Below are 21,237 nucleotides of genomic sequence, written 5' to 3'. Positions count from 1 at the left end.
CTTAACATACCATGTTCCTTTCTGCATACAAGGCCCAGCTCAGTGCTGGGGAACCTATAATGTAAGATGCAAAGTCCCTATCCTCAAGTTGATTTCAAAATAGTGGAAGGGAACAGATTCAGGAATAATGAATGGGGAATAGCCGGTACAATAAGGAAGAAGCAGGTGGGGCAGAAGCTGGTGCTAAACACAAAAGAAGTGCATTGGCAGAAGAGATCCGTTCTGGCTAACTTTGGTGGTGGGGTAAGCATAGGGTGACAATTTATGATGAAAGTCAACCTTCATTTGTATATTGAAAGAAGATTATGATTTTGAGAGGCAGAGATGTGGCAGGAAGCATTCTTGGTAGAAAGAACATTGTAAGATACAAAGGTGATAAAATGCAGGGTGTGCCCTGGACTTAGCCAACAAGTTGGCATGAGTGGAACGTAGACCCTGGTGACTCTGCATGTGGCCTATGGGACCTGCCCCACCACCATGGCCTGGGAACTTGTCAGAAATGCGGGCTCTCAGGCCCCACCCACGACAGGATCACAGTCTGCATGGTGAAGAGGAAATATAGTAGCAAGTCACACAGAAAGGTAGATTTTGATCAGACCCAAGAGAAAAGCTGTTGAACATATGGGTAGGTGGAGGATCTGAAGCAAGATAGAAGGTTAATCTCTGCTCAACATTCCACTCCATCACTTTCCAACTGAGTGGCCTTGAGCAAAGTTACTTAACAAAGTTACTTAAATTTGAGTGATAACAGTACTGCTACCTCATAGGATTTTTTTTTAATGGGCTTTCTTTTTTAGAGAAGCTTTAGGTTCACAGAAAAATTATCCCCACACAACAACCTACTACCAACATCCTGCACCAGAGTTACATGTGTTACAATTGATGAACCTACATTGGCTCATCATTATCACCCAAAGTCCATGGTTTGCCTTCGGGTTCGCTTTTGGTGTACATTCCATGGGTTTGGGCAAATGCATAATGACCTGTATCCATCACTGCAGTCTCATAGAGTATTTTAATGCTCTAAAGATCACCTGTGCTCCACTTTCTTATCCTTTCTGCTCCCGATCCTGAGCCACCACTGATCTTTTTACTGTCACTATAGTTTTGCCTTTTCCAGAATGTCATGAAGTTGGGATCATATAGTATTCAGCCTTTTCAGATTGAATTCTTCCACTTAGTAGTATGCATTTAAGCTTCCTCCATGTCTTTTCATAGTCTCATAGCTCATTTCCGTTTAGCACTGATTAATATGCTGTTGTCTGAATGTATTGCAGTTTATTTGTCCATTTACCTACTGAAGGACATCTTGGTTTCTTCCAAGTTCTGGCAGTTATGAATGAAACTGCTATGAATATCCATGTGCAAGTTTTTGTATTTTATTCCTTGGGGAAATGACAAGGAACATGATTTCTAAATCAAATCTTATAAAATATTGTTAGGATTTCATGTAATTAATGTCCTCAGCATCGTAGCTTAGTAAATGGTTCTCAAAGTCAGGCTTGCCCCTAATATTTAAGGGGCTCAGAGCAAGAGTAAAAATGCAGATCTACATATCAGAGGACAAAAGAGTTAAGTTTAAAGTTTAAATATTTAAACTTCAAAATTTCAAATTTTGCGGCTTTAGCCCTGGCGGATGTGGCTCAGTTTGTTAAGTGTCATCCTTGCACCAAAAGATCACTGGTGCTATTCCTAGTCAGAGAACATGCCCTGTAGGGGGCATGCAGGAGACAACCGGTCAGTGTTCTGCTCTCACATAGATGTTTCTCTCTCTTCTTCCCTCATTTCCTCTCTCTCTAAAAACCAATAAAAATGAACACACACACACACACACACACACACACACACATATACAACAATGTGCAGCTTTGTCCATGACCAGCTCACATTTCTACACACCTGAGCTGGAGACTAAAGGGACCATGCTCATCCCTGCAGCTTGCAAGCCTGAGCAGAGAATATGCTGGACCCCGAACCAGCTCCTGGGTGGTGACTGAGCCTACCTGAACCCTGCATAGGACTGGCCCAGCTAAGTTCTTCAGGGATCTGAGGCAGCTAGGTTCTTTTCCTTGCATACATTTACAACTCAGATGCTGCCTTCCAACTCAAACTACCTTCTGAGCAGAGGCAGGAGGGAACACAGTTATCTGGGCAGTCCAGTCTCTTGCTCATCTTCTCTCAGCCACTCTTTGGTATCCCAAGGTAACTGTGGTTTTCTCCACCACCACTCTCCTCACCTCAATTTAGCCCTTTAATGGATGAGGGGCAGGGGGCAAGGGCCAGGTCAGCCTACATGCGCTTATTGTCTAATTCCCATTATCTCAACGTGTTGTAGAACTTTCCAGAAAACTTCCTTATAAGACCAGAAAGAAAAAAGCAAATGTCTTTATGCTTCAGTATTTGTGATATTCAGTGCTGCTCATGCCTGGCTGTCAGATTCGTTCTGCCCATTATGATGACAAAATTGGACTTTATTTTCAAAACATGGGCATCCCCAAGTCGCAGGCTGGAGTTCCTCCTAGAATTCAAAACATGAGCATCCCCAAAAATATTTGGAGCTGAAAAGTGACACAAGATAACAGAACTTTTTGCATCCAGAGTACAATTAGGTGGGAATGAAGATAGATCCAGTCTAATGCCAAAGAGGCAATGGGTGTTCTAGAGGTTTCCCCAGGGTAGGATCTGCCACCAGTTCTTTCCCTTGGCCCTTCCTGGTCACCCTCCCATCCCCCAGCAATCTTAAGAAAGATTCAGGACATCTGGTTTAAGGTATCATTACTGTTGAACAATTTTTATTTGGTTATTTTTTTAAGTTATAAGTCTTTCCTGCTTTTTTTTTTTTTTAAGGGGGAAAACGTGTGGAGAAAATAGACTTTCAAGAAAGTCACCACTGATAAAGTGGTGGTGGTACATATTTTAAAACACGGATTGTACCAGAGTCTCCTGGGCCATTTGGATGTGTCAAGAGGACCTGGATGTTTGTCCTTCTGATCCATATTTTAAAAACATAATTTAAACCAAAACAAGTCCATACCAATGTTTACAACAGAAGGATATCCTGCTTCAAGGTGGCAAACAGAGTTCATGTAAACCAAAGTCACTGAATCTGTTTTCAAAGTTATAACAGACCCCCAGAAAGAGTTTCCTCTTTCTGGGGGTCTGTTATAACTGAACCAAAGCATTCTCCCCCCTCCCTTTTTCTTTTTCTTTTCTTTTTTTCTTCTATCATTTCCCTCTCTCTTGCTTTTTTCTGTGTGTGTGTGTGTGTGTGTGTGTGTGCATGTAATAATACATGCATTATTCCTTCTAGCCTGTAGCTTCTTCATATGATTGTGGTCCCTTATCCTGACCCACATCCCTTTATCTTTCATAAGAAAAGTGCCTTTCTCTGTTGGGTGAGGATTACTCTTTGCTAACCCATACCCCTCTTAGAGACTGGGTGGAGTAGAATACCAATCACAACAGAGTAATAAATCTTTATCAATAAACAGAAAGCCACATTGTCTTTGAATAAAATCACATCATTTTGTAAAATTAGACACACCAAAATCAGGCAAATTATACTTGTATTTTTAAATGAGCTGAATTGTAGATACCAACATATATATATATATATATATATATATATATATATATATATATATATTCCTTTTTAAAATATCTTTTTCTAATCATTAAATGATTTGCTGATATTAAAACATCTTAATGCATTTTTCATATTTTTAGTGTTCAGAATTCACATGGCTTCTTGCATTTCAGTGTTAAAAATATTGAGGAGGCTGTTTTGAAATTGAGATAATAAAATAATAATCATGAGAATAAGAAAAATAGTTTGGGTGGGAATCACTCAGACATAACAAAGGAAGGTCGATATGTTTTTAGTCTTCCCATCTTCTGTGTTACTCAAGTTAGCTTCATTTATGTTCTCCCACTTAAGTTTCATAGATATTTTTCATATGTGTTAGTGTATAATTTTTTTCTCTGTCTACCATTGGGTAAATAAGCTTTTGAACAGCTGGAGAAAGAACTTAAAGCAAGGAAAACTAAGTGCTGCTTGAGAACACTTTGTGCCTAAAGTGGGTAGGAGAAGAAGTATTAAATATATAGCTAACAGCTTTAGCTGGTTTGGCTCAGTGGATGGAGCATTGGGCCTCAACTGAAGGGTTCTGTGTTCGATTCCTGCAAGGGCATATACCTAGGTTGCAGGCTCAATCCCTGGCTCTGGTTGGGTATATGTGGGTGGCAACCAATCAATGTGTCTCTCTCTCACATCGCTGTTTTCTTCTCTCTGTCTCTTCCTTCTCTCTTCTACTCTCTCCAAAAATCAATGGAAAAATATCCATTTTTATTTATTATATATGTCCTCAGATGCTTAAACAACTGACATCTCAGCAAACACTGGATGCCACAATGTACCAGCTACAATAAGAATGAAAAATAAAGCTGCTATGCTAAAGGACTTTACATTCCACTGGCAATTGCTACATTCTCAGAAAATCTCATTTGGGCAAGGCCTATTGACATGCAGATATGTAAAGATTGTTACTGGGATGCAGATGAAGTCCCAGGGACTCCAGAAAAGCATCTTAAAAGAGATGATGCCTGAACTTGGAACCAGACAACCAAAGGATCCAGGTTGCCAGTCACTACTTGATCCAATTAAAAGCATTATTATGAAAGAGCCGCAGGTCATCCATGAAAATCTGCTCTGTACGCTCCCCATAAGCTATATGGGGTAAAAAAGACAAAGATTGCATGGGGACGTAGGCAAAAGGAGTAAGAATGGGTATGCAAAATAAAAATGAGTATGCAGGCATGGGGACGTAGGCAAAAGGAATAAAAATAAGTATAATGGTTACAGATCACAAGGAATGCAGGCTGGGAGTTTGCCAAGGGTGAGCGCCAAGGTTGTTCATCTTTCCATGATAATAGAAAGTTCTCGGATGAGAATCGACCACATTCCCAGGTCCCAGGGCATACTATTTATTCCCGGGCAGATCAGAATATGCTTTCTTTATTCAGAACAAAATAATCACTTTAACAAAACATGATTAATATTTCTTATAACTATATCTACTCTTTCCTATTCCATTTCTGCTCCTAACAAACTTAGTCTTGAAGAAGAGTAAGAATCATCCTTGTGAAGAAAGATAGAGCGTAGTGGCATGAGCTACCGCAAGCTAAGACTTAGAGGATGAACAGCCTGGTATAAGCCAGGAACTCCTAGATCTCAGGGCAGCACAGTGGTATTCATTGACAGTGGTGAGATGTGACAAGTAATTTTTCATTAATAATATTTATCAATATTTGCAAATATTGACTTTTCCTGTAAATTAGCACCATATCTTAGTCGAGGTTCTTTTGTTTACAGGTGATACAAATCTATTTTAAATTACTGTAAGCTAAAATGGTGGATGTACAATAAGGAATATAATAAGGAATTTGGGTATCACATGATCCCCAAAGTAAAAATGCAGCCAGACCTAGAAAACTGTCAGGATTCCAGCCTTCTATTCTCATGGTCTACCACAGGTCATCTGCTACTATCTTGTAAAGCAATTTCAAGGTTTACTCCTTGCTCTGCTGACTATAAATGGCTCCATAGAATAACCAATAGGGCCTGACAAGAGATGAATGAAAGGTTCAAAAATAGGTCAGAACATTATTTTCAGGTGGCTTTTGAGGATAGAAGCAGCAAATTGGAATATGCAAATTACGCCCATCAAATGGTCCACTTTAAAGCTTTAGACACCACAGCATGGGAATTGGGAACCCAAAAAGCATGCAAAGAAGGTCATTTTTAACCAAGGCTCTCACCACAATACAGGTGGCAGTGGCAGGATATCCTCCTTAACCACATGCCTCATGGGTGGCAGTCAGCCTCAGTCAACCCAACCACAGAGCACATGGCATGCATGTATTAGCGATGTGCTGAGTGAAGTGAACCAAGAGTACATTACAGCCAATGTTAGAAAACTCAGGTAGATTTGCAAGTTTCTTAAGACTAGAGAAGTAGATGGTGAGAACACAGGACCTACCTTACGTTCTGTTTATTATTACATGCCAGGCACTTTTCTAAATGCATAATGCATATTCTTTTAGTCCTCCCAATAACACTATAAGTTGGAACTATTAATATTCTTGCTTTATAGATAAGGAAAATGAAGCACTGGGAGATGAAATGGCTTTCTCAATGTCCTACAACCCATAGAAGGTGGAGCTGTGACTGGAACCCAGGTGTGAATGCAGGGGACAATAGTCTCCTTCTTCACAACTCCCCCCACATAGATTGTATGGATGAGTTTCTAAGCATACCCAATCTCAGAAGCAAATGGATAATCAAATGAACAAAAAACCCAAAAGAAAGTCAGTTCAAAGGAAGAAAACATCAACATGGTAGTTTTCAAACTTGTTTTGCTCCCACCATGTTGCTTTCGACCAAACCAATATAACAAAAACCAGCGGAGCTGGTCTGTTTGAGGCACAAAAGCCACACCAGCTTTGACTGCACTGTGCCCTCCACTTTGGCCCAAGTAGCTTAAGGATTAAGGGACTCAGTTAAGAGTCATATCCTACACCAACCACTGGTTGAAAAGAAAATGGGATACTAGAGTCAATTCACCTATCCTCATTATCTGACTCAGTATTAAATGTTAGAGTTAAAAATATTTTTTTCAGCAGTTTGCAACATTTTAATTGAAAGCTGTCCAGTTTGATCATTAAAATGTATTATAATAAACTGCTTTTGGTACTGTTTTGCACGCCTATCCATTTTATATAGTGTAGATAACCTTGTTAAGCACAGGAGGATAGCTGAGATGAAGGATTAGGCTAAAAAGGTGTGGGAGAAGCAAAGTTAAGCATCTGTGGAGAATGAGAATATTGAGAAAGCTTCTGCATGTACAGATTTTAAAGAAAGTCAGCTCTGACTTTGGAAATAAGTAGCTGAGAGAGTGGATCTTTTGTTTATTTTCTTGCCTTTTCCATTTCTGGTTTCTCAAAAGGACAGGAATTCAGGATATTTATTCTTCCTCAGATAGGTTGTTGCTAAACATTATCTAAGAAGTCCAAATTCTCTGCATGAGGTATTGTTACCAGAGAATTAAACTCCCCCATCACTCATAAGAGCAAGGTTCTTGGGGTACCACTGAAGTAAGAATTTTCAGACGCCCTCATGGGAGAATGAGATGTGAAAAAAAGGCTTTATTTGCGTGAAATTACATTCATCAGGTTCCAAAGTTCCATGCCCTTTGAATCAATCCTGAAAAAGATAAAGTTCCAGCAGGGCCAAAAGCAAGGCCAGTTTCCAAAGCTTCTGTTCCATGCTGCAGCCCGGTGTAGTTCGGTATCCAGGCTTACTAAAGTTCACTAATCCATGGTGGGAGTTCCAAGAGGACCCAGCACATGTGAGAGTAGAGAGAGTAAAAACCAAGATAGCTCACTTCTTTGTTTAAAAGTTTAAACATTCAGGTTGCAAAATTGTAGTGGCCATGCCCATCCTGGCCACTAATTTGTTCCCAGGTGGGACTGATGGGCAGGCACCTTCCCACATCCCTCAGACCTTACTGAGCATATGTCTAAACTGCCTTTGTTCAGTCTCTTCCCCTATTGATCAGTGGGGAATAGACTTGGAGAGTGTTAAGTGCATATATGGCATGCGTATATTATCTAGACTCCCCTTTCCTCCTTTCCTGTTAAATAACAACCAGGTTATTACAACAGCATCAGTATCACCACATCTACTGGGCTGTTCAGTGTCTTTTGTTTGTTTATTTGTTTTGTACATGGAGATCAGATCACCTAAACTTATATAGTTTCCAAAATATTTCTTCCAAGGATACCTAGACTCAATGTCAGAGGTTTCCTTTACAACTTAAATAAATCCACACCTCTACCAACACTTCTACAAAGATGTTGATTTCTCCTAACCATTTCAACTCACTTATTTACTTCATTACCACAACCAAGACCCACTTTTACGTGTTATTCTCCAAGATGCTTCTTTCTTCTAGGAATTTTGGGGATATGGGTTTCACCAGAGTAATATGGAAACAAGCAATTCTAGGATTCCTTCACTTACTAGCCAACACCATCTTGGACAAGTTACTTAAATTCAAATTCCTCAACTGTAACTTATGTATTAAATAATACCTATTCTGAGTTCTACTGAATCTTAGCAAAACAGACAAATCCATTCATATGCAAACTCTTTTAGACCACAGAAAAAAAGATAAGGAAGAAGGTCCAAGACCCTGGGGACCCAGCCTCAAACAGAGAGAGACGGGGCTGTGAGGCGGAATCCCAGGGGAGCGGCGAAAAGCAGAGCCCCCGGAGTCACGCAGACTGAAGGGTCCCAGGTTCGATTCCGGTCAAGGGCATCGAACCTGGGACCCTTGGTTCCAGGCACATCTCCGGTGAGGGGTGTGCAGCAGGCAGCTGGTCAATGTTTCTCTCTCATTGATGTTTTTAGCTCTCTATTCCTCTTCCTTCCTCTCTGTGAAAAATCAATAAAATATATATATTTTTAAAAAGAATTTATTAAATAAAAAAAAAAGAATCCAGAGACATTTCTCAGCTGCAAAGTTCCCCTGGGGAAAAAATGAGAGTTCTCAGGGACACTGACTCCCCAACCCAGAGTGCTGAGAAAAGGAGCTAACATAACATCTGGCTGTGGAAATCAGTGGGGATTCTATTTACCCCCAGGGAGACAAAGGTTGCTGGAAACCCAGATGTTCTCTTAAAGAACCAACACACAACTCTCACTCACAGACACTCACCCTGGGATCCATAGCAGCTCCGGCATTGGGGGCGCCAGAGTCATATAAGAACAGACTAAGTTGTGTGGTTTCTAGGCAAGGGTTGGAAGGACAGCCTTCAATGTTCCTGTGTTGAGTCCTCCTACCACACAGCCATTGGGAACCATCTTTCCTGGGTTAGGCACTCCCTCAACAGGCAGTAGCCTGACACTGGCTCCGCCCTGAGGTCCCACAATAAACAGCTAGTGCATGGCTGGAGATGGGGCTATCTCACTCTGCCTATAGGTGTCACCCATTCCTGTGTGGAGCCCTTCCCCCACACGACATTAGCATGATGAGTTATACTAGTTTCATCCTGACAATGCCCTGAGGTCCTGTCCTTACCGGCTCACACACAGCCAGAGGCTAGTCTAGGCCTGTGTTGCATTACTACTTTAAAAAACCTCCAGAAATTATGGTCAAACTCTGGAGTTCCAGAAAAACAGGGAGAAACTGATTTGTCTGGCTTCAGAGCAAAGGCCGTCTTCCAACAGAGCCAGCTTTCCTAGGTTAAGCCTTCATTCCGCACAGCCAAATCTGCATCTGCTTTAGTATGGTGACTGCAATAGTCCAGGTAGGTGGTAGCTGGCCTGGATGAAACTTTTGCTGAGTGATCTCAGATACAGCACAGCTTCCAAGTTTGAAACAGTATTAACCTGATAAACACCACCTCCCTCCCCCACTCTTCACACACACACACACACACACACACACACACACACAGACACACACACACCAGGTATATTCTTTAGAATTAGTTCAGTAGAGCTCAGAATAGGTATTACTTAATACCTAACTTACAAGTGAGGAATTTGAATTTAAGTAATTTGTCCAAGTTGGTGTTGGCTAGTAAGTGAAGGAATCCTAGAATTGCTTGTCTCCATATTACTCTGGTGAAATATTCAAAGTGATGAAAAGCAAGGACCTAGAACCAAGACTGTTCTACTCAGCAAAACTATCATTTAAATATGAAGGAGAGATGAAGAGCTTCCCAGATAAGAAAATGCTAAAGGAGTTCATTACCATTAACCCAGTATTACCAGAAATCTTGAAGGGACTTCGTTAAGAAAAAGTATGGAGGGAGGGACATAAATATGAACAATAAAATTCCAATAATGGCAATAATACCTACCAATAATCACTTTAAGTGTAATGGATTAAATGCTGTAATCAAAAGACAAAGGGTAACTGAATGGATAAGAAAATAAGGTTGTCTACAAAAGACTCACTTCAGATAAAAAGACACACACAGACATAAAGTAAAGGCATAGAAAATGGTATTTCATGCAAATGGAAACCAACAAAAAAGCTGGGGTAGCAATACTTACATCATACAAACTAGACTAAAACAATGGCTATAATGAGACAAAGAAGGACATTACATAATGATAAAGGACTTGAGACAACAAGAGAATATAATCCTTGTAAACATTTATACACCTAACATAAATATGTAAAGGAAATATTGATGGACATTAAGGAGAGATTGATAGAAATACACTCGTAGTAGGAGACTTTAACACCCCCACTAACATAAGTGGGTAGATCTTTCAGAGAGAAAAAAAATCAATATGGAAACAGTGGCCTTAAATAACATATTAGACTAGATGGATTCAATTGATATTTTTAGAGCATTTCACCTCAAAGCAGCAGAATATACATTCTTTTCTAGTACATATGGAACATTTTCCAGGATAGGTCACATATTAGACTCTACCAGGCCAGCACAGCCAAGAGTTCAGTGAGCCTGAGTGGAGGTGGCTAAGGATTGAAGAAAAGACAGACAAAGAGAATAGGCTGGGGCTCAGTGGATCTGTGCCTGGCTGAGGCCACAGAGAGGGATCCAGACACAAGCCGATGCTTTATTTTATAGCCAGAGGTAAACAAGATAGTGGTCATCACAGTTAGAATATTCTTATGAGTTTCACTGGTTTTGGCATCACTTGCTGCACCTCCCACAGCCCATTAGCTACCTAGGAAGGATCTAGGGGCATCATAAGGTCAAGCTTAATTATGCTAAGAGGGCTGTGTCCTCTAATATGGGACTTGTTTGTGGCTTTGCCAACAGGTCAGTATGAGGCTTAATCCTATACCCATTCTCTACATTAGGCCACAAAACAAGTCTCTAAATTTAAGGGCATTGAAGTCATATCAAGCATAAGGTGACCAGGCATCCCACTTTGGGCGGGACAGTCCCGATTTTTAACAATTTGTCCCGCATCCCGCGGAATTTTAAAACAGTCCCGATTTTTTTTATATAAAACGCCTTGGGACACGGGACAAATTGTTAAAAATCGGAACATCTGATCACCTTAAATTCAAGCATCTTTTCTGGCCATAGTGGTATGAAATTAGAAATCAATTGCAAGAAAAAAACTGAGAATCACACAAACACATGGAGGTTAAATAACATGTTACTAAAAAGTGAAAGGGTTAATAATGAGATCAAGGAAGAAATCAAAAGATACCTTGAGACAAACAAAAATGAAAACACAACAACCCAAAATCTGTAAGACACACCAAAAACAGTCTTAAGAGGGTCTCTTGTATAATTGGGTCTTATTTTCTTGTCAAGAAACAAGGAAAATCCCAAACAAAGAATCTAACCTTAGACATAAAGAAACTAGAAAAAGAATAGCAAACAAAGCCCAAAGTGAGTAGAGGTGAGAAAATAATAAATATCAGAGTTGATATTTATAAGTGAAACAGAGTCTAAAACATAATAATAAATAAATAAAATCAAAAGACAACCTATTTGCCAATTAAACATTCAATAAAGAGTTAATATCTAAAATTTATAAAGAATTCATTCAACTTAACACCCTCAAAACAAACAACCCAATTAAAAACAGATAGAGAATCTGAATAGACACTTCTTAAAAGATGATATACAGATGGCCAATAGGCCTATGAAAAGATGCTTAATATTACTAATCATCAAAGAAATGGAAATGAAAACCACAATGACATGTCACTTCACATCTATCAGAATGGCTATCATCAATAAATCAACAAATAACAAGTGTTGGCAAAGATGTGGAAAAAGGGGAACCCTCATACACTATTGATGGGAATGCATGTGGGTGCAGCCACTATAGAAAATAGAATGGAAGGTTCTCAAAATAATAAAAATGGAACTGCCTTATGACCTAGTAATTCTAATTCTGGCTATATATCTGAAAAAAGGCAAAACACTAATTCCAAAGAATATATTCACCCCTATATTCATTGTAGACTAGTGGCCTGGTGCATGAAATTCATGCACATTAAAAGGGAGTTGATTAGAGCAAATATTTTAATATTGCTATTTGCCCTTTCTCTATAATAGAAGTGTCAGAGATGAAAGAAAATTAGTAAAATGTATGTGAAAATCTCCCTCCTGTCAGAGTCTGAGTGTACCATAGGACCCAGAGTCAAATCCCTGCCTACCACCCACATGCACTTCAAAAATGCAGGAGACCCAGACTCAGCTGGCCTCACCCCCATCAAGGCCCTCCGGGTGTGAGGGGGAGGGGGGTACCACAGCCTCAGGTCCCCCATCAAGTCCTGCCGGGATGGGGATGTGGCCTGAGGTTCCCTGACAAGCCCCTCTGGGCAGGGGGAACAGCCTGAGGTCCTCTGGCCTGGTGCTGCGGTGGGGGCACAGCCTGAGGTCTCCCAGCTCGGCAACCTGAGATCCCCTGACAAACCTCACCAGGCAAGGGGCCCAGCCTAAGGTCCCCGTCAAACCTCGAGGGACAGGGGGCACAGCCTGAGGTCCCTTGCCCTGGCCTAGTGCCATGTAGCCTCAGGTTCCTGCTGTTCAGTCGTGACATTGCAATGTTCAAGCTAATTTGCATATTCCTCTATTGTATAGATAGATTATTTGTAATAGCCAAAATATGGAATCAACCCAAGTACCCTTCAACAGACCAGTAGATAGAAAAAGTAGTGGTATATACTATATACAATGGAATATTATTTAGCCATAAAAGGAATGAAATCTTACCATTTGTGGCAGCATGGATAGTATTATACTAAGTGAAATAAATCAGACAGAGAAAGATAAAGACCATATGATTTTACTTATATTTAAAACCTAAAGAATAAAATAAATGAACAAACAAAATAGAAACAGACTTATAGTTTTGAAAACAGTCTGGTAGGTACCAGAGTGGAAGTAGTTTGGGATACTGGGTAATAAGTTGAAGGAATTAAGAAATACATATTGATTCCAGCTAGTGTGGCTCAGTGGTTGAGAATCAACCTATGAACCAGGAGGTCATGGTTCAATTGCTGGTCAGGGCACATGCCTGGGGTTGTGAGCTCAATTCCCAGTGGGGGGCATGTAGGAAGCAGCCAATTAATGATTCTTTCTCATCATTAATGTTTCTCTCTCTCTTTCTCCCTTCCTCTTTAAAATCAATGAAAACATTTTTAATAAAATAAAAATTATCACAAGGATGTTAAGGGAATATAGTCAATAATATTGCAATAACTATGTACGGTGCCAGGTGTTTATGTGAATTATAAGGGGGATCACTTCGTAAATTTATTCAAAACTAGAGGTTCAGTGCATGAATTAGTGCATGGTTGGGGTCCCTCAATGTGGCCAGTGATTGGGACAATTGGGCTGTCTCACCCAATCCCGATTGGGGCCAATTGGGCCAGCCAGGGGAGAGGAACTGCAGGAGGTTGGCCCACAGCAAAAGATTGCCTGTGGGAGCAGCTCCTGCATTGAGTGTCTGCCCCCTGGTTGTCAGTGCACATCATAGCTACCAGTCAACCAGTCGTTCAATCAGTCATTCAGCTGATCAGTCATAAAGGTCACTTGGGCTTTTATATATATATATATATATATATATATATATATATATATATATATATATATATAAAACATTGAATGTCTACTGTAATTGAAAAATAAAATTTTAAAAAATAAAGAACCACCCACTTCATTATATGAGGCCAACATCATTTTGCTTTAAAACTGTAGGCCAATCTTATGAAAATAAGATGAACAATTCCAAATAAAATATTATCAAGTCAAAATCAATGACATTTCAAACCAGTAGGGGAAAAAAATAAACAATTTAATAAGTGGTATTTAGACAAATTCACTATACACATACTTGGGAAATATAAGTTCCAGATGAATTTAAGACAAATCTAATATTTAAAACATATTATATTATAGAAGGTGAAGAGATTAGCCAAAGAACATATATGTGGTGGTGGCCAGAGGGAGAAGGACAGAGGCTGTGTAGAGGTGGGTAAAGGGAGAGAAAAAAGAAGACACCTGTAATACTATCAATAATATCTTACCTAATAATAGACAAAAATGTAAATTGACCATACCTCTAGTATGCCCACAGCCAATCAGGAGTGTGTATGCAAATTAACCTGACAAAGATGGCAGTTTAATTTGCATATACAGGGATGGAGCGATGGCTGGGGTGCAATGTCTGCTATGAGGGGGAAGAGGGGAGTGGAGGGAGCTACAGGAGTAGTGCTCCAGCTGGAAGCCGGGAATTGCCAGCTCCTAGGCAGCTGGGAGCAAAATGAGGAGAAGGAAAGCCTATTCTTGCACTAATATCATGCAATGTGCCTCTAGTAAATAAATAAAAATAAACACATTATAAACTTTCACTTACGTAAGACCTTCAGAAATAAGACTTGCTTAACACCACACCTTACTGTGTGACTTAGAACACATTATTTAGCTTTCTGAGGTATTGTGTTGTTTTTTTTTAATTAATAGAATAGAGATGATAATAGAAGTGTGAAATACATTCTGATCTGGCAAAAAAAAAATCTCATTTGTTACACTAAACTTTGTGATTTAATAGTTGTATCTATGTACCTCAGGTATATAGTTGTACTATATACCTCAGTCCTCTGGAGGTACTGAAATTTTATTTTTCCTGCCACTATTAAGAACATATTTGAACCTGGCTGGTGTGGCTCAATTGGTTGAGCATCGTTCTATACACCAGGAAGTCGCTGGTTCAATTCCCAGTCAGGACACTGCCCAAGTTGAAGGCTTGATCCCTAGTAAGGAGTGTGCAAGAAGCAGCTGGTCAATGTTGCACTCTCACATCGATGTTTCTCTCTTTTTGGCTATCTCTAAAATCAATAAAAACATATTTTTAAAGAACATATTTGAGTCCAGCTGGTGTGGCTTGGTGGTTGAGTATTGACCTATGAATCAGGAAGTTGAGGTTTAATTTCCAGTCAGGGCATGTGCAGGGTTGTGGGGCATACAGGAGGCAGCCAATCAATGATTCTCTCTCATCACTGATGTTTCTCTCTCTCTCCCTGTCTCTTTCTCTCAGAAACAGATAGATAGATAGATAGATAGGTGGGTAGGTAGATAGATAGATAGATAGATAGATAGATGTACGTGTGTGTGTGTGTTTGTGTGTGTGTGTATTTTTTAAGGAACATATTTGAGTCTAATATGCAGAAATTCTTCTTCTGTTAACTCCTGTATCTTAGCACCTCTAGAAATGACAACATTTTCTCCTTCAATATTCTTGACAATTTCTTAACATATTGACATGATTGCTTGCTAATATATGATTATAAATGTCTGTACAAAAACAGCAAAAGATCCAGGAATTCTGGATATTCTTTTAATTTTTCTCCTTTTAAGATTCATTCCCACAAGAAGAAAATAATTATTTTTAATCTAACTTAATGGGTCACTTTCAAGAACTCTCTCCACTCCTTTGCCTTATCAAGCAGACGTAAAAACATGTTAGTCATTTATTTTTCCTCTTGAACAAAAAGATAAAAAGATGGCGGAAGCCGGATTGGCTCAGTGGTAGAGTGTCGGTCTGCAGACTGAAAGGTCCCAGGTTCAATTCCGGTCAAAGGCATGTACTTTGGTTGCGGGCACATCCCCAGTAGGGCGTGTGCAGGAGGCAGCTGGTCGATGTTTCTCTCTCATCGACGTTTCTGGCTCTCTATCTCTCTCCCTTCCTTTCTGTAAAAAATCAATAGAATATATTTTTTTTTAAAAAAGATAAAAAGACAAACCCTGTTTCATTGGTAAAACTATTATACTGTCTATTTGCCTGTTGTTTTTTTCCCCTTCCCTGATGACCATTTCTATTATAAAGTAACTCTATGTCTAGATCGAGAGTCAGTTTCAGGTGACAGAATCCAATTCAAACCAACCCAAGAAAACTCCTAAGGGAATAAATCGGCTTTGGTAGGTGGAAAGCCCAGGGCTGAGGATAGCTTCAGGCATCGCTGGTTTGCATGGTTGAGGCCTCTCTCCACCTGATCCACACGGAATGAATTCCCCTCAGAAGGAGGCAGAGCCGTCTAGGCAGAAACAGGGAAGCAAGCACTGACCTGGCAAAAGCAATAATTGTCCACAGGAGTAGTGGGAGAAGTGTCCTGTTCCTCAATGTACACATGGTGCCTGCACTGTCGCCTGCTCCCTCAGGTCATTGTTTGCAGCAAGGGGTTGCATCATTACCATTACGGCTGTCTTGCTGAGTCATGAAGCCTGGAGGGTATTTGCTTCAGTTCCTTGACTGAGTCTCCGTAATGAAGTTAGAAAACAACTAGCCTGCACTGGGTTTGCTGTTTTGCCCCCATGTTATCTGTTGTGATATTCATTAACAATCCATATTTTGGTGAGTGTGTATGCGTGTGTGTGTGTGTGTGTGTGTGTGTGTGCGTAAGTGTTTCGTTAGGACAGGGTAATGTACCTTACAGAAGCCTCGTGAAAGCACATGCTCATAACCTCATGAGATCTGAGTGAAAAGTCTTCCACAAAAGTTCGGAGTCTCATTTTCCTAGCACCGCAGAGAGCGCCGGAGGCTTTGTCTGTCATCCATGTCTGAAGGTCTAAGTTCAGTGGTTCTTGGTGCTTGGCCTGTTAGAATGGCCCTCGACATCTGCTGCGAGAGAGGACCTGCGCTGGCAGGGAGGGGAGGAGGCCTGTCATTGCGTTGGGAACCAGTTTCATTGTTCCCCGCTGCAGACGTGTTGGCACAGAGGACAAAGGCTTGGCCCACTCCGGGGACTCCCAGGGCTCTCCCCACCCCTGGAGTATGGCTGTCTTCTCCCTTTCCGTCTGCCTCAGGAGAGGCTGAGACTCCTTCCAGTTTTCTGTTTCAAAATTAGGTTTGTTTGTCCTCTCGGCACTCCTTCCATTCCCTCTCTCCCTCAGTCATTAGAATGCTTTGTCTCAAGCACAGGAGCAGCGAGTGGCTATTGGTAACCATAGGCAACCAAGATCCTGTATTCGCTATTTGTGCTATCTTTGTGAGGCGAAATCTGGCCACTTGCTGGGCAGACAGAAAAATGTGCTCTACAGGTTTCCTCGTACAGTAAAATATTGGCTTCTCTTTTTAGAACAACCAGCTCATGGGCGAGATGCAGATGATTGGAGGCTCTGATCTTTCAACACTGGCAGGAAAGGTTTGCTCCTGAGACGCTGCTCAGTTCACACTGGTGCCTGATGTTGTGGGGAAATCAGTGACCTTCACTTCAGGTCAGCACTTGCAACACATTTCAGACGCTCTCCAGGGTTTGCTAATTCATGCAAATAGATGTGTGCACTCTTGTAATGATTTCTCCTTTATAAAGCACTCCTTTATAATGCTTCCAGGACATGATGCAGACCAAATCTTTCGTCTGCGAGCTTTCTTCCAATCTCATTTCAGACAACCTCATATTGCAAAACCCCTTGGCAGTCCTTGTTGTTTCTCGTCTGCTCACCCTTTCAGGTGCCTCCCGAAAAGGAGGCTTTTCCCTTTACTCATCTGCTTTATGTCCCTCATCTATGCCTCAGCACCCAGGCACATCAGTAAGAGATTTAACACACGTTTGTTGAAATGTACAAAATTTGGGGAGAGAATAAAAAAGACTTTTGTGACAGCACATTTTTCAGCCCTTTGCCCTTCCCTTCTTTATTACCCATTAGATCATGGGGAAAACACCTTCCATTTTAACATGGAATTCCAAAACTTGCCAAGGCTTAGCAATCCAGTGAAAAAAAAATTGTTTGGATTCTGACATAAATGCATGCATGGAAAGCAAGAGTGTTTCATAAAGCAGATGCTCTTGGCGTCGATGTGACCCGAAGTGAAAGTGTTGCTGTAGATGAAAGAAAGACAGATTTTTATTTTGGTCAGCTCTCCCTCCTGATATATCTAGTATCCATTATCTCTAAACAACTCCAGCTTTCCAAGTAAAATAGCTCTGTCTGTTACACAAGCTTAATCTCTCCTATTTGTGGTTGTTATGCAATGCCCAAATGGTGGAAAGGAATACCAGTCCCATTTAATCAAAAGGTGAATAATAACATTCAGGATACTCCAACATCACAATGACTCATTACAAAACAGCTACTACCCTTGACTCTGAAGGCAAATTGTGGCATCCAAGTGTTAAATAACTATCTAATAGTAAATTATGTTCCATAGAAATTGGAATTAACTTGATGCTAACATAGCAATAGGCCACCATTTGATGTTACTGCTTCAGTGTATAGAATAACATCCTAGAAAGCTAAAATACACAAAGCAATTTCTCAAAATTCATAACTTTTAAAACCCCTGGAGTGGTCTTTAAATGATGTCATTTTATTTTTATTTTAACTTACCTTTATGAAATGTATAATTTTAACGCTATTTGAAAATTTGCATGTCAGTCCATGGTAGCTGGTAATCTAAAAGAATCACTTGTCAGGCTAGCGAAGGTTGAAGCCAACTCCTGTCCTTCTTACTGCTGGTTGGTTTTCCATCTCTCCTACCTCAGCTTCCATGATCCATAATGTATCAACGTATCTATGCGCAAGTCTATAGTAATATGTTTAACTTAATGTGTGTGGTAAGATCACCCAACTTAAACAGTACATTTTTATCAAATGGGGGAGTAAACATCAGAGATAAAGCTAGCTTGCAGCCTGTAGTATTGTGGAAATATGTCATCAGTATTCCTGAAAGTCAAAAGCTGGCAAGTGATAGTGAACACAGTCTAATATTAAGCTGCATCTGTTTTATATAGTTTTTGTATGCAAATGTTAGTTCAATATGAAGCTTTGCTTTCATTTAGGAAAAGATGAGGCAAACATAGTTTAAGTCATTATACCATGCTAATATTATTACTGTACTTTTTTTCTCCTAAGATCTGATAGATATTATATGTTTATAAATAGCTATTGAATTCTAAGTTAATGCACATTTTAAAAATTGACATATAACATATTAGTTTCAGATGTACAACATAATGATTCAATATTTGATTATTGCAAAATAATCACCATAAGTCTAGGTAACATCTAATTAACATAAGACATTTTAGTACTTTGTTGTATGATATTGCCTTATAGATTTGCTAGAGGCCCAGTGCACGAAATTCGTGCAAGGGAGGGGGTTCCCCCCACACTCTCCAATCCAGGACCCTTGGAGGATGTCTGACTGCTGGTTTAGGCCTGAACTGGCAGTAAGACATCCCTCTCACCATCCTGGACCACTGGCTCCTAATCACTCACCTGCCTGCCTGCCTACTCCCTAACTTTTCCCATGCTGGCCTGGTCACCCCTTACTGCTCCCACCCCCTGCTGGCCTGGTCATCCCATATAGTCTGCTGTTCAGTTGTTTGGTCATTCCTCATTAACCCCTCTGCTAGCCTGGTTGTAGGCAGACATCTTGTGAGAACATAAGGGTTAATTTGCATATTACTTCTTTATTATATAAGATTATACAAGTTTATTATGTATCTTGTGCTTTTATCATGGGGTCTATCAAAGTGGCAACTCTAAAAACCCCAAATGAATGCATCCATGAAAAAAATTGCTCATGGAATTATGGTCCTTCTATCCTTCTAAAATCATGTTCTGTTTTCTTTTAGAATAATTTGCCTCTTAGGTAAGCACCGGGTAGTTCCTTCCATAAAGAGATAGAAAGGAGGTTAAGGAAAGAATACTTTCTTACTGAGGGGTAGAGTAAGCAGAAGGGGATGATAGCGCTGTGCCTTAGGATTCCCTCCCATAATTACTGCACAGACCATCCCCATAAAAAAGTAGAGACCATGGAAGTTGAGATAGGAGAGATGGAAAACCAGCCAGCAGTAAAGACGATGGGAGTCAGCTTCAACTTTTACTGTTCTGACAATTGATTCTTTCAGGTTACCATTTTGCAGTATCTTTATACTTTCCATGTGTACATAGACGTACAACATATGCCAAATAAAACCCCTTGGCCTTAGAATACAAATGGCTTAACATTTCTAAGATGAATCAACATCGATTAGCCAGGTTCTCAGCTGTCACAACAATGTAAGGTCAAAAATCCTGCAGTTCCAGGTGCCTAGGTTTGCATCAGAAGGGAATGCTGAGCACACCAGTGGATTCCACATTCTGTGCCTTCACATATGCCTCGAATCTGCCTACTTCTCTCCATCTCCTTGGTAATCGCCCAAGTCTAGACCATTGCTACTCAAAGTGTGGTCTAAGACAGGGTTCAGCAAACTTTTCTGATAAGGGCCATATAGTAAATACTGTATTTTAGGTTTATGGGACATAGAATCTCTGTAGCAACTGTTTAACTCTGCAGTCATAGCATGAAAGCAGCCATAGATAATATGGAAACAAGTGGCTATATTTCAATAAAATGTTATTTTCAAAAATTGGCAGCAGGCCAGATTTAGCCAATGGGCAATGGTTTGCCAACCTTTGACCTAGGGCAAGCATGTCAAACTCATGCCCAGACAATCACACTAATAAAAGAGTAAGATGCTAATTGACTGTACCTTCATGACGCCCACCAGCCAATCAGGAGTGAATATGCAAATTAACACAACAAAGCTGGTGGGTTAATTTGCATATGCAGGTGCCAAGTGGCCAGGGAAGGGGTGTGCTACCCACACCAGCTGCTCCGGCCTCTGGGTAGTGTGTGAAGGATGAAAGGCAGCTCCCTGACTGAGTGAAGGCGGTGCCAGCAGCCAGGGGAAGGAAGGCTCATTCTTGCATGAATCTTTGTGCATGGGGTCTCTAGTATAACAGTATGTAAGAAATATTTTAATAAAAATGTTGTCACTTAATTTTTACAATATCCTATTATACATAATCATTAATAACAAACTACAATGTTCGCTATGACTGATTACTATAACCATGTTGCATTTATTTCCCTTATGTGCCTTACGTGCAGGCACACCTTTCCTTCCACTAATACTAGCAGCAAATATGTTAGCAGTCAATTGCCACATCATTAGTCTTGGACTGACTTGTTTGGTGTGCATAACAGGAAATATTTCACTTTCTGAGAATAAGAAAAATAGGTTTATTTGTGTCATGCTTATTAATTTTGTATAGTTATTCAGTGTCTGGTAAGTTAATGTTCAAGAAAAAATATTAAATTTTATTAAAATGTTCTATTATTTTATGTTAATGATTATTTATTTATTTCAGCCCTTTGCATTCAGCATGTCTCTATCG

The 21,237-nt window shown here is 40.1% G+C and overlaps 1 protein-coding gene across 1 annotated transcript in view; it reads left to right on the top strand.

Annotated features, from left to right (window-relative positions):
- PRTFDC1 (phosphoribosyl transferase domain containing 1) overlaps positions 1–21,237 on the top strand; it is a gene marked incomplete at both ends in the record, with an annotated part of 69,178 nt that overhangs the window by 32,260 nt on the left and 15,681 nt on the right. The window contains 1 exon segment of the mRNA XM_084880571.1: positions 17,148–17,213. Coding sequence (XP_084736697.1) covers positions 17,148–17,213 — 66 coding nt within the window.

This window comes from Pipistrellus hanaki (assembly GCF_964339955.1).
Source record: "Pipistrellus hanaki genome assembly, chromosome: 1".
Taxonomy (NCBI): domain Eukaryota; kingdom Metazoa; phylum Chordata; class Mammalia; order Chiroptera; family Vespertilionidae; genus Pipistrellus; species Pipistrellus hanaki.
This window is presented reverse-complemented; position numbering and strand designations above follow the sequence as displayed.